This window comes from Sebastes umbrosus, chromosome 2, assembly GCF_015220745.1.
Source record: "Sebastes umbrosus isolate fSebUmb1 chromosome 2, fSebUmb1.pri, whole genome shotgun sequence".
Lineage (NCBI taxonomy): Eukaryota > Metazoa > Chordata > Actinopteri > Perciformes > Sebastidae > Sebastes > Sebastes umbrosus.
The window spans coordinates 22,556,609-22,571,354 of NC_051270.1; the positions used below are offsets into that span (position 1 = coordinate 22,556,609).

The window sequence follows — 14,746 nt, forward strand, 5'->3', positions numbered from 1 at the left end:
CTCTCTCTGTGAAAACACTTTCGGGAAGGATAAAGTTGTTCCTGTGCTCAGCCAGTCTTTACTCAGAGCCAAACCGTGGCCTAGCAGGAAGACCAGCTCGACTATGTGGAGGAACAACCGGGCTCTTGGGGAATCCTTGGCTTGTCTCGTATTTCTGCTGACGCTCGTCGATGCTTATCGATGTAAGTATGTGTAGTGAGTGTAGTGAGTGTGTTTGGGGGTTTTGTGGTTTGCATTTTGAACCCTGCGCAGTGAAGTAGTTCACTGTTCCAGTCTGTCCAGTGTCAGTGACTGAAAGCAGCTTTCAGCCTGATGGGATCAGTTCAGGAATAACTTTTTAAAGCATGAAACATAAAGTGTGAGGAGGTCATGACTCCTTTTCTACACCGTGACACAATAAAGCTTGGACAACATGAGCTGCTCGGTATAACAGCTAGGGGTCATTTCTGGGAAATAACAGTTTCGCAATGACCTTTTTTTTTTTTTTTTTTTTTTTTTTTAAAGCCAATTCACAGAAGAGTAATTAGGTTGTCCACTTTGTCCAGGCAGCAGCAGCCATCTGTCAGGAGGACTTGAATTCCTGCTGGGATCAGTCATGTGTTATTATAATGTAGCTGTATTAATCACACATGTGAGAGAGGATCACTGCACAGTGAATAACAGGCTGGTTCACTTCTGATAGATAGATGGATGGATAGATAGATAGATAGATAGGTAGATACAGTAGATAGATAGATAGAGTAGATGGATAGATGGATAGATAGATAGATAGATAGATAGATAGATACAGTAGATGGATAGATGGATAGATGGATAGATAGATAGATAGATAGATAGATAGATAGATAGAGTAGATGGATAGATAGATAGATAGATAGATAGATAGATAGATACAGTAGATGGATAGATGGATAGATAGATAGATAGATAGATAGATACAGTAGATGGATAGATAGATAGATTGATGGATAGATGGATGGATAGATTGATGGATAGATGGATAGATGGATAGATGATAGATAGATAGATAGATAGATAGATAGATAGATAGATAGATAGATAGATAGATAGATAGATAGATAAATAGATAGATAGATAGATGGATAGATAGATAGATAGATAGATACAGTAGATAAATACAGTAGATGGATAGATAGATAGATAGATAGATAGATAGATAGATAGATAGATAGATGGATAGATAGATAGATAGATAGATAGATAGATAGATAGATACAGTAGATGGATAGATAGATAGATAGATTGATGGATAGATGGATAGATAGATAGATAGATAGATAGATAGATAGATAGATAGTAACTTTATTGATCCCGAGGGAAGTTTCCAGCACCACAGATCCATAACACAAAACATGTTAGTAAAAAGGCAGTAAAAAAGTTACTAGTGCAAAGTACAGAGTACAAAAAAAATATACCAGATATAAAAATACAAGGAGATGAAGAAAACTGTCAAAACTGAATATAGTGCAGGGTAACAGCTGTGATACACGACTATTAAAAAAAGTGAATATAGTGCAGAAGAGACTGTTAAAAATTAGTATAGTGCAGGGTAACTCCAGTAGCTTAGTCTATGAAAGTGCACTGTGTGCATTATTATCTGTCCTGCAGACCGTCCTCCTTTGTCTCCCCACCCCACCCCCCCTCCCTAGAGAGGTGTTGGACAGTTTGATGGCTCGGGGGACAAAGGATTTCCTGAGTCTGTCTGTGGAGCACTGATTGTTGTGATTGCAAACATGCCAACACTGACAATGAAAAGAAAGCTTCCCACTATATATTTTTAAATGAGTGTGTGTTTATATATCTGTTTGTCTCTCTCCTTAGTCCTGAGCCAGAGCACAGCCTCCCAGTTCCTGAGAAGGCACAGGAGAGCCAACTCCCTGTTTGAGGAGAGCAAGAAGGGCAACCTGGAGAGGGAGTGCATCGAGGAGCTGTGCAACAAGGAGGAGGCCAGAGAGATCTTTGAGAACGAGCCAGAGACGGTAAGAAAGAGAAGAGCAGCAACCCCCTGATCTTACTGGTTAGCTGTGTCCTGAAGGTAGCAGGGTAGCCTGGTGGGTCCAGATCCCTCAAAGGGGATGAGAAAGAAGAAGAAGAAGAACATTCAGAGATGGAGTAAGCAGTGAAAGTAAAAGAAAATGCAAGCGATAGATCAGACTAGGCTGCAACTAAGGATTATTTACATTAGTGATGAATTTGCTGATTATTTGTTTGATTTATAAAATGTCACAAAATAGCGAGTGACAGTTTTCCAGCCCAAGTTGACATCTTCAAATGTCTTATTTTATCCAACCAACAGTCCAAAATCCAAACATACTCCATTTACTAGCACAGAGGACAATCGTTTGTGCACTTTTATTGAAACATAACTAATCATTTCCTCTATATAGATATATATATACATAGACAGGAAGGCAATCAAGGCACTCCAAAATACAAAAACAAGTGGCAACAAGGAAGGAAATATATTAAAAAGCCTTTATTGTCGTTGAATGCCCTGATGAAGACCTACAGTGGTCGAAACATGTTGGCTTTTATAATGATTTAGCCACTACAATATAGGCTTTTTAATATATTTCCTTCCTTGTTGCCACTTGTTTTAGTATTTTGGAGTGCCTGGATCGCCTTCCTGTCTATCCTGATTTTTTCCCCGTTTTCCAAGAGAACCCGTCACGTTTTGCCTTACGATTAAATACACAGAGCAACCAGTTATCTCTCTTTTTACTTGTAGATTTATCGACTAAACATTTTAGCTAGAGATCAGACGCTATGTCTTTGAAACATTTCATTTCCTTTTCAGTATAACTTAGAAAAATGAAACACACAATGCTGATTTATGTTATAATGTGGACGTTTCTGTTTTGAACAGAGAATTTAATCAGAGCACAGCTGGCTGTAATATCTCTCATTTCTTTGTTTTCCTTTCTTTATTGTCAAATCAATCATTGTCAGTCTCTTGCCTATTGTGTTTTTTCCAGGAATTCTTCTACCCCAGATATGTTGGTAAGTTTGCAGAATTTATTGTCTCTTGTTTGTTTGTCATGTTTTAATATCAGTTCTTCTGTTTTGCCTTCACTAGTCTGCTCTAATAAAGAAAGCTCTTTGTTGCAGCGTGTCTGGGTTCACACCGTGTCGGCATCAACAACCCAAACTCGGATGCCATCCCGTCAGACCTTCGCACCTGTGTGAAGGGTGAGCGGCTTTTTAGTATTTTTATATCAGTTAGTCTGTAAGGCTAATAAAGGTTCTCCTCACGTATGAAATGCTTTTTGACGAGGCTTTCATTAACTTCCTGTGTGTGTGTTTGTTGCATGGCAGAGATCAGTGACCAGTGCTCACCGCCTCCATGCTACAAGGAGGGTACAAAGCGCTGTGTGGACGGACAGGGCTCCTTCACATGTGAGTGTAAACCCGGCTGGAAGGGGCCGCGCTGCGAGGACGGTGAGTTCTGATACATCATTTGGGATTTTATATATTTTCATTCAACTTTTAAATAGGCACACGTTTCTTTGCTTTTTGTCTAACATCCTGTATCAATATTTTGTACTTAAAATTAAGCTTAAAACTGATGAACTGTTGAAATGACTGAACTGGCTGCTGATAAATGTTGTTGTGTGATGTGTTGACTTGGCAGACATCGATGAGTGTTCAGATCCTGAATTTCCAGCGGGATGTAACCAAAAATGTTACAACTTACCCGGTAGTTTCAACTGCATGTGTGAAGATGGCTACTTCGTCAATGGCAAAGTCAACTGCGTGGGTAAGACGCCATTCATTTCAGTTGCAATATGTGAAGCTAAACTGCAACAATGTTATGAATCATTTCAAGTTTGATTCATTTCAATTACACCAAACGACAGAAAGGTACAGTTGTATGTCCTTTATGTGTGTGCAAGTGTTACAGTATGTGCTCTTAAGTCACATATATGAAGGCATCCAGCTGTCTTACTGTCCCTATGGAAGAGGGACGTATAGCGCTACTAAGCAGCTGAGCAAACACACATTTCTACAGGGTGTATTATTCCTTTTGATAACTTCCTTTTTATTTATACATATGGGCGGTGGAACCCTACGCACTTCATAACAAAAACTCTGTTGTCCAGCTGTTGTCCTCAGGGCCTGAACCATGTGTTATTTCTAAATCTGACCTGAGGTGACCTCTTATGTAACACAATGTGAAAAGCTTTTAACATCTTTCACAAAAGAAAAGATGGTCCACCAGTCTCACATCGCTGAGTAGTGATAGAACTCGCTTATAGTTTGTAGATGCTTTTTGTCTCATTCCCGCATATTTCTATTTGTCCTTTTTTGTGTGGGACGTTCTGTCAGTGTTTATCTTTGAGTTGTGTTACGGCTTGTTGAGTACAAAGTCTTCACAAACATGGACTGAGTCAGTTTGGTAAATTTGCTTTTTCCTTTTTTTTTCCGATGGGCTGTGGAGATTTAGGAGACCATACAGATGATTTTACACGTAGCCTGTCAATACATATCCCAAATTATACATTAATGTCCAGTGACTGATGATGATATTTTCAAAAGCATTCTATAAGTAGCAAGCAAACACTGTTATAGCTATTTCTTGTTGGAGCATTCAAGTTAGCTGCAACTAATAATTATTTTCAATTAATCTGTCAAATATTTTTAAATGAAATCATTATTTTCTTAGTCCAGAAAATTGAAAAATGACCCACACAATTTCCCCAAGCCCAACGTGATGTCTTCAAATTGCTTATTTTGTTGGACAAACAGTGTAATCAGAACATTCATTCAACCTTTATTTACACTCGAGAGATCATTGAGGGGTGACCCGCATTTACAATAACATCAAGTCAGTTACAAAACAAAGAAAAGGAAAACAAAACAACAACAATGAGATACACAAACAGAGAAGATGCAATATTAATATAAAAATAGTAAAAGCCATTCATTTGATAGATGCATTTGCATATTTAAGATGTCAAATAAAGTACAGTATATACAAAAGCTCTAGAATCTTGCAGTTATGATAGATAATTTAACAGATTAAAATGTACAATAAAAAACAGCAGCAGTTATTCACAGATGAGAAGCTAGAACCAGCGAATGGTTGTCTTTTTGCTTTATAAATTATGTAAGCAATTAGATAATTATCAAACTGGTTGGTGGTTATTGTCTGTCCATCAAAAACTGGTTTCAGTGCCACATTTAAGACCTGAGGACCTCTCATGTCTTCTTTTCACCCATGTACCACAATTACACTTGCAGTCAAATCCATATAGTTTATATTTGCAATTTTTATTTTTTTAATCAGGACTCAGATAGTTCATATTTCAAATTCTCACAAGACCATCTTCCCATTTTCACTCTTTATTGACTGTTTTCCAGATATCGATGAATGCCTGTTGTACCCCAGTATCTGTGAAGAACCGGCTAAATGTGTCAACACGCCGGGCTTGTATGAGTGCCAGTGTCCCCTGGGTTTCAAATATAACTTCACTTCCAAGATCTGCAATGGTGAGACCTCAATTAATTTGTTGTTCCTGTCTTGACAAGTGACATATCTGAGTACAATAAACCAGTTTTTTTTTGTATGTAAAAATCCCACTGATACACATTTTGTAATCTCAAACCTTCAATTAAAAAGCTAACTTAGACATTGAACCACAGCCTGTAATGTTTTTTCTTCCTGTCTTTGCAGATATAGATGAGTGTGAGTTGAGCGTGTGCGACGGGACTTGTATAAACTCAGTAGGCAGCTATACGTGCCACTGTGATGGTCGTCAGGGTCTGCGTTTGGCGGAGGGTGAGCGATACTGTGAAGCAATCCCTGTTTGTGTGGACCTGTATGACTTCAAACACCCTGAAATGCTTTACCTGGGGGAGCAGTTTGCAGGCCTTCCTGTCATCTATCTGCGCTTCCGTCTGCCGGAGAACACAAAGTAAGGTTCTATCACACACACACACACACACACACACACACACACACACACAAATGTAGTGTACTTATTTTCGTAAAGGATCATAAAAGGGTTTTGTGTGTTTTACCCCATTTAGCACAGAATATCAACAATAAGTCAGAGAATAAAAATTAATCTTGGAAACGGTACTTTTTTTGTAGTTTTCAAGATGGAGTAGATAAGTATCAATCGCAGCTTAAAGCTCCATCTCAGCGAATGTCGGACAAAAATGGCATTTTGACAGTAATAAATTAATGTCAAGCAAGTTCCAGGCCTCTAAAAAATGGATTTTCATATCATACTGAAATTAATGAAATCTTACGAATACGTACTACCATTACGTATTCGTAGTACAAATGTAATTGCATTGTCTATACCAATGTCGTGCCTCTTCGTGCTTCTTCTGGGTCCTCTTTGACCTCTTTTTGATCAGGACCTCTTCCTCCTCAGGAGTCATCTAACTGTAATTATGTACACATTTTGTACGTAATTACAGTTGGATGACTGTGTAAACTCATATTTCTGTCTTTCTGTTTGCTGTTAGGTTTGCAGCAGAGTTTGACTTCCGTACATTTGACCCAGAGGGAGTTGTGCTGTACGCAGAGTCCTCGCACGACTCATGGTTCATGTTGGGGCTAAGAGAAGGACGCATTGAAGTCCAGTTCAAAAACCAGCACACATTCAAGGTCACCAGCGGAGGAAAAGCCATCAATGATGGACAGTGGCATGTGGTAAGAAAGAACTGTTGTCCAGTAGTTCCCCTATGGTTAACATAGAGGTAGCTGAAGTGCTAATCGATAAACTGAGTTGATTGAAAGTGGGTGGTGTTGTGTGTAACTGTGTGCTCTGTTGCTAAACTGTGTTGAGTCATAGCACAGTGACAAAGATGATGATACTGAATGTGAAACACGCAGATCTCTGTGGATGAACTGGAGAGCAGCATCAGTGTAAAGATCAGCAAGGAAGCTGTCATGAGCATCAACAGCCCTGACAGTCTCTTTACATCAGTTAATGGCAAACTGGAGACCAAGATGTACATCGCTGGTCTGCCCAACCGCACCGACAACGTCATCAAACCTGTAAGCACGTCGTCTATGCATGCACACAATGAATCACACAGCAAACATGGATTTTTCCCCCTGTGACCTCATCTAATCGACTCACCTTATTAACATAGTGGAATGAACATATCAGGATTTAAATTGGACCAGCTCCAAGCCAGAGTTGTATTCACTGTCTGTATCCATCGATTCATTAGATCAACCCCCGACTTGACGGCTGCATCCGGGGCTGGAACCTGATGAACCAGGGAGCATCTGGGGTAAAAGAGGTCATCCAGGAGAAGAAGAGTAAACATTGCTTTGTGAATGTGGAACGAGGGACTTTCTTCACTGGGGCAGGACTGGCACACTTCAACATTGACTACAGTGAGTAAGTTAAGTTGTACTTTATTAATCCCTACGGGCAAGTTTGGCCTCTGCATTCGATCCACCCTAAATATTGAGTACTGAGTGGCACACACTCAGGAAGACAGACTTTCTTAAAGGGATAGTTAATAGGTACTAATGTATTTTAAGGCCCAGGCGCACCAAACCGACATCAAAGAACCAGCAGTGACAAAGGCCGACTGCGTCACCCCACATTGTCAGTGTCTTGGTTAAAATGCTGCACTCGAACACACTGCAAAGACCACAGCCAACGGCCAGCTACCACGTACATCCTGAGCCTGCGTGAGATGAAATAACTCCACCAGCAGGTAGCGGTAGTCTGTATTTGTCATTCAAAAAGGGAAACCGCAAGACCGAGGACTGTGGATATACAAGCCGTTGTTATGATACGTACATGAAACAAAGCGGCGTTTACCAACCATTTTCACACCACTCTCACTCACCATTTAGCTTCATTCCAGATGGCCATGTTGTTGTGAAAATATCCGTGATTGGAATGATCAGATGAGATGAAGATGAAACATGAGAAGAGCCTTCTGTGTTTTACCTCTTGACTTTACTTGTTGGCTTGCTTTGCTCACTTCAGTTTCTCTTCTCGTGCACTGATTCGTTAAAGCTGAACAGCCTATCCGAATAGTTTCTCTCATGATTTCTCCATGCTGAATCGGCCGAAAAACTTTCGACACAAGGCCGACAGACACTCACCGACGGCCCCAAACTGGCTGATGGCCGACCGTCGGCTTGGTGTGTGAGGGCCTTTAGCCACCTAAAAGAAAGGCTCATCTAAAAAGATCAATATCAGCGTAAGTGTACACTATATTTAGAATATGTTCACTGCTTTACCTTGCCATTAGACAGCACTTTCCGACGAGGAAGAAGCATTTATTTATGCTCTCTTCAGATCCACTAGACTCCATTCACAAAAACAGTAATTTTACCTCGCAGAATACGGGAGTTGCTGATCTACCGCTGCCTCGATCGGTTAGTTTGTTTGTGTTATTGTTTGACTTTGGTGAATCCGAACTAAGCCTTTAAAACACCAAAGTCACACATTAACACAAAAAAACGTAGTAATCGAGGCAGTGGTAACCCTAACCCTAACCCCACTTCAAAAAATCCAAACTGTCCCTTTAAGAGACCTTGTGATTTTTAATATTCAAAGATATTTGCAAGAGTTGAGTAAACCAAGATACATGAGATCCTTCAGTTCAGGTAGAAATGCGGAAATTGCAAATGTTCCTAAATGTCCAACCTTACAAAAGAAATGTATTTGTGTTTCCCCATGTATATGTGTGTGTGTAACTAGGTGATTCTGGGAGCTGGAATGTGGATGTAAAGATGAATATACGTCCGTCCAGCAGCACAGGTGTCCTCTTTGCTCTTGTCCACAACAACACAGTCCCACTGTCGGTCGCTGTGGTAACGAAGGGAGAATACGATGCTGTGAGTTCATTCATACATTTGTTGGAACTAAGCATGTGCGTATCTCTGCGTGTCTTCACACATGATTAAACTTTGCAATGTTATCGACCTTCATGCTCCAGATCCTGCAAGTGTTCTTGGACGGCGTCCCCGTGGCAACGCTGGACTCGCTGATGTTGTGTTACCCTGAGCGGCTGATGGTGCAGCTGAATGTGACTCCCACAGAAATCCAAATCTCAGGCAACTCCTCCACTGTTACCTACATGAAGTCTGACGCCCTGCGGGAGGCACTGAAGCACCTCAACAGCGCAATGCAGAACCCCATCAGTACATATATGGGTGGGATACCAGGTTAGTTAACGTAGCAAGTAAAAGTACAAAAGTAACTTTTTTAAAGATAACTATGATTTATTAGCTGTATAGGTCACCTTAAGTTTAGGGCCAATTTGGCTTCCTGGCTATAATCATTTCAGCATGAATACCAACCAGTCCTCATTTATTTATAAGAAAGCTCTCTCAGAGATCTCCTCAGGCCGGAAAAGAAGTTCAAAGCAAAGCCTCTTCATTGTGCTGTAACAGCAGAGCTGCAGGCGACTCTCGCTTGCAGCTCTGTGAGGCTCTACTTAGGCATAGTGGTGCTTTGAGTTTAACGCTAACGTCAGCATGCTGTAATACTCACAGTAACAATGCTAACTTGCTGATGTTTAGCAGGTATAATGTTTACCATTGTCACATCTGAGTTTAGGGTGTTTGCATTTACTATTTAGCACTAAACACAAAAGTCCAGCTGAGGATAACAGGAATGTCATTAATTTTACAGGATTCTCTTCATGCACCAAAATATTGGACAATTTACATTCTTGACCAGATGATGGCGCTAAAATAAAAGTCAATGGATCAAAGTGATTACAATTCATCCTGAAGGTGACATGGATGTCTGAATCAAATTTCATGGCAATGGTTGTGGAGATATTTCACTTAAACTCAAATGTCAACCTCATGGTGGAGCTAGAGGAAAGCTGGAGGATCACCAAAATCAACAGGAGACATTTTCTGGGAACCATGAATGTCTGAACAAAATGACATGGCAAACCATGCAACAGTTGTTGAGATAGATATCAGTCGTGGAGCAACAGGCAGAGCAATATTGTAATCCCTGTAGCCATGGCTAAAAACTGTCATTAATGACCTTTCCTCACTCTGAACAAAACTTTTTCTTCAGATTTGTTGTTAAATGAATTCAGCAAAGTCAGTCTCTCCTGGTATGGGCTGGAATATTTTAATATTTTGTAAGCTCATAGTAGCATTCTTAACTTTTGTCAAGAAGTTATTGTTATGATCAGATAGTATGGTGGACCCAAACGCAGGACACTGACAAAAGGTTGGTGAAGTTGCAGAGGATTTATTGTAAAACCACAGGGAAGGGAGGTGGTGTGACGAGCAGGTGCTGGCTGGCTGAGCCAAAGGGGCTCTGGTGGAAGACAGACTGGTGATCTGGCGAGGAGCGGGAGGAATGTCAGGATTGAAATAGTGTGGCGTTGATGAGTAGATTGCTGAGCGTGCAGAGCAGGGAGCCGCCAGGAGAGGTGATGAGCTGATTGATGGCAGGTGTGCAGATGGACTGAGCCTAGGTTGACGGCAGGACAGGAAAAGACTCACACACACACACACACACACAGACAAGCCGGGAACACAAAGGAGAAGAAGACATAAGAGACACCGGAGCACGGCCACAGCTGTGACAGTTATGACTCATCTCCATCCAGTGTGATGGTCCATGTTGTGACTAAAACTAAACATTAATGCAGTTCTCACCTCTCTTTTACCTGTTAACGTGTTTGTTATCTTGTTGTTTTTTATTGTGTAGCATGATATAACCTTGGTAGTGAAAAAGGGCTATATTTACCACCATCTCTCGTTATTGTCATTCTCACTGACCGTCCCACACTCTCTCTCTCTCTCTCTCTCTTTCAGACGATATCCCGTTACCTGCCACCCCTGTGACGGCCTTTTACCACGGTTGCATGGACATCAGTGTCACCGGCCAGCAGCTGGACTTCGACGCGGCTCTCAGCAAACATAACAGTATTAAGTCCCATTCTTGTCCTCCTGTGTCGGCCCCTGAGAGTCACCCTGACGCACCGCACCCGCACAGAAAGTGACCTTAATTAACATCACTTTAAAAAGCCCCCACGTCATCCACACAGCGGCCACTTCTTGGGATACTTTGGAAAGAGAGATATAGAAGAGGAGAGAAGATGGGAGGGAGGAAGGGGACAAGAAAGAAGTGACAAGAAGAGGAGACAGAGGTAGACGATTATAGTCATTTTTGTCGACTTTCTCTGATGGTTTATGCTTTTCATCCATAGAGTATTATTGTTCCTGTGCAGGGAGCATTTTGTTTTTTTTGTTATTTTGTTTTTAAGTGAGGCACAACGAAAGCTGGCTTGCCATTGAGCTAGTCCGAAGTTGAATGACATAGTTGTTGTAGCAGTTTGTTGCAATGAATTAAATGCTTTCCGAGAAACGTTTGAAAAGAGCTGAGCTCTGTAGCACGCATACCATGTGTTGAGCAACAGATGGTTATGTTTGTGTAGAAAAATAAACAAATGGTCACTGTGGACCAGGCTTTTAGACCACCTGCATCTTTTTCCCTGTTGTTGAATAATGGTAATATTTCTAAATTCTCTTCAGTTGTGGTCTCGTGAAGGCAAACGTCTGGAGACAACTATAAATTGTGGTTGTTGGTTGTGGCGGTGAAAACCACAGCAGAGAAAACTGAGCCTCCGGGCTCTATATCCAATTCTGTTACATTTTATTTTTTGAATCATCATCCATTATTTTATTGGGGCTCTGCCTTCCTGAGGTGTTGCATTGGTTTAGGAACGTTTAGAAACATGGTTTATCACTTTATTATTCCCAGAACCCACCATGGTTGTCACAAGATGTTTACACTTCTCATTACAAGACTATATACAACTGCTATGTCTGTCTTCTGTCTATATCTTCAGGGTTGCGTGTTCAGAATTCACCTTGTATATAAAACAAGCCATCTTTAATATATAACTTAAATGTAGTTGTTCAGTGTTGTGTTTGTTTCATGTTTGTTTTAATAAAATTGGTCAAAGCAACCTGATAGTATTGAATTTCAACATTGCATCTATCTGCCCTCTTGCCACAGCCAGTGTGTAGCCAACTTTCCTAAGTCCTTGGTGACACAACAAACTCGTTTATCACTTATTTACAAAACACTGTTTGACCCCGGTGTGTTTTTGTTGGACATGAAGTGATTTCCTCCTTCATTTCTGCAGGGATGGATGGAAACAAGGCACTGCACCGTCATGCTCCATTGTTATGGAGGACGGAACTTGCCAAAATCAAAAATTAATAAATAAATGACTCGATAAATAAATATGCCATTAAATGTACCAAAAATAATATTTAAAATAAATGTAGGTATTCATTAATTGATTAAAATGTGACATAAATTGATATTTCTGTTTTAATTTCCTTTTTTTATTTATTTACCTTTGTATTAATTCCCCTATCTATGTACTCTTCTCCTTTATTTATGTATTTTTATTAACTTAAACTTAGTTATATATTTTTGCATTTATTTTAATGTATATTTAATTCTGTCCATCATTCCATTAAACTAGGTCATCAAAATAAAATTGTCATTAAATCTTAGCATATACTACACATATTACATTGGTAAAACTTTTTTTGTTAGTAGCACCTCACCCATGAATTTTTAGGTGATCATTGTGATACTTGTTTGAGGGGTATTATTACAAAATATTTGCCTATAATACCTCTCAATTTAGTGAATAATGATGTTCATAAATCAGTCAATGTTAGACTTTGGGTCCATATTTAAAAAAACAACATACATTTTGTTGTTCTACATTTACAGTAACATTAACACATCATTTTAAACTAATAATTCTGCAACCTTTCGGGCACATTACACTCTATCTCTATTTGAGATTTCATCTGGATTTTTCAATGTGTGATGAGGAGCACAAGTAACAGCCTGTATGATAAAACAGAATAGTTCAATGTGTGTGACACACTGGTCTAATGTCAAGTCAGTAATGGCTTAGAGAGAAATAAGAAATTCAGAGGAAAAGCGGGTCAATCAGCAAAGAGGAAGGATGTGGCCTCAATTGTTAAGAAATTAAATAATGAAAGCAGAAGGACACTAGAAACTGATTTATGGTCACAGAAGATTCAAGAAAAACAAAACCGAAAGAATATTTACTTGGAAAAAGGATATGGGTCTAAAATAAACTGCTGATAGCACCATTAAAGTGGAGGAAGAAGTTCTCAGATCCCTTACGTACTTACTAATATAATAATACCACAATTTTAAAAAATACTCCATTACAAGAAAGATCATTCAAAATGTTAATTAAGTAAAAAAAACATGTAAGTATTAGCATAGTACACTTTAAGTATCAAAAGAAGAAATACACATTATGGAATATGCAGAATGGCCCCCATGCAGAGTTATGTTATTATATGTATTGTTAGATTAGTATTATTGATGCATTCATGTGTAGCATTGGCAGCAATTTAACAATAATTACAATATACTGAAAGGTTATTATGGAATTTTTGCTCAATGATGCCAAAAATGTTCTGCTTATACTGCCACTTTAAAGGGATCATGTACACATTAATCTATTACTAACTATAATCCAGTAATATAATAATTCTTCCATCACTGAAAAATAGCACACAGTTGATGGTTAAGTGAGCTTTATTTTATTTTATTTATTTATTCAATCACATTGATTTGGATCAAAAGAAATACACATTATGGAATATGCAGAATGGCCCCTTGCAGAGTTATGTAATTATATGTATTGTTAGATTAGTATTATTGATGCATTCATGTGTAGCGTTGGCAGCATTTTAACAATAATTACAATATGCTGAAACGTTATTATGGAATTTTTTCCTCAATGATGCCAAAAATGTTCTGCCTATACTGCCACTTTAAAGGGATCATGTACACATTAATCTATTACTAATTATAATCCAGGAATATAATAATTCTTCCATCACTGAAAAATAGCACACAGTTGATGGTTAAGTGAGCTTTATTTTATATTATTTATTTATTCAATCACATTGATTTGGATCAAAAGAAATACACATTATGGAATATGCAGAATAGCCCCTCGCAGAGTTATGTAATTATATGTATTGTTAGATTAGTATTATTGATGCATTCATGTGTAGCGTTGGCAGCATTTTAACAATAAATACAATATGCTGAAAGGTTATTATGGAATTTTTTGCTCAATGATGCCAAAAATGTTCTGCCACTGAAAAACAGCACACAGTTGATGGTTAAGTGAGCTTTATTTTATTTTATTTTATTTTATTTTATTTTATTTTATTTTAATTTGTATTTGTATTTCATTTCATTTCATTTCATTTCATTTTATTTCTATTTCTATTTATATTTATATTTATATTTTATTTTATTTCATTTCATTGTATTTAATTTTATTTAATTTAATTTTATTTTATTTTTGTTTATTTTGTTTTATTTAATTTCATTTAATTTCATTGTATTTTATTTTATTTCATTTCATTTCATTTCATCTTATTTTATTTTTATTTTATTTTATTTTATTTTATTTTTATTTTATTTTTATTTTTTATTTTTATTTTTATTGAATTTTATTTTATTTTATTTTATTACCAACTTTGTGTGATAATCTATTACTAATTATAATCCAGTAATATAATAATCATTCCATCACTGAAAAACAGCACACAGTTGATGGTTAAGTGAGCTTTATTTAATTTCATCTCATCTCATCTCATCTCATCTATTTATTTATGTATTTATTTATTTATTTATTTATTCATTAATTTCATTTCATTTCATTTCATTTCTATTTA

The 14,746-nt window shown here is 38.1% G+C and overlaps 1 protein-coding gene across 2 annotated transcripts; it reads left to right on the forward strand.

Annotated features, from left to right (window-relative positions):
- Window positions 1-2: 2 nt before the first annotated feature.
- On the forward strand, window positions 3-11,955 carry pros1 (protein S). Of its 2 annotated transcripts, XM_037755691.1 has the most exons (14): window positions 11-182; window positions 1,843-2,000; window positions 2,997-3,021; window positions 3,130-3,210; window positions 3,337-3,459; window positions 3,653-3,778; window positions 5,383-5,511; window positions 5,696-5,936; window positions 6,499-6,685; window positions 6,869-7,033; window positions 7,213-7,381; window positions 8,709-8,845; window positions 8,947-9,175; window positions 10,799-11,955. In XM_037755691.1, exons 1-14 carry the CDS (start codon window positions 104-106, stop codon window positions 10,984-10,986), a joined length of 2,037 nt encoding a protein of 678 aa, XP_037611619.1. In that variant the 5' UTR covers window positions 11-103; the 3' UTR covers window positions 10,987-11,955. The 2 variants fall into 2 exon arrangements, with proteins under 2 accessions (XP_037611627.1, XP_037611619.1); XM_037755699.1 differs by lacking the exons at window positions 8,947-9,175; window positions 10,799-11,955 and having other exon boundaries at window positions 3-182; window positions 7,213-7,385.
- The last annotated feature ends 2,791 nt before the right edge of the window (window positions 11,956-14,746 follow it).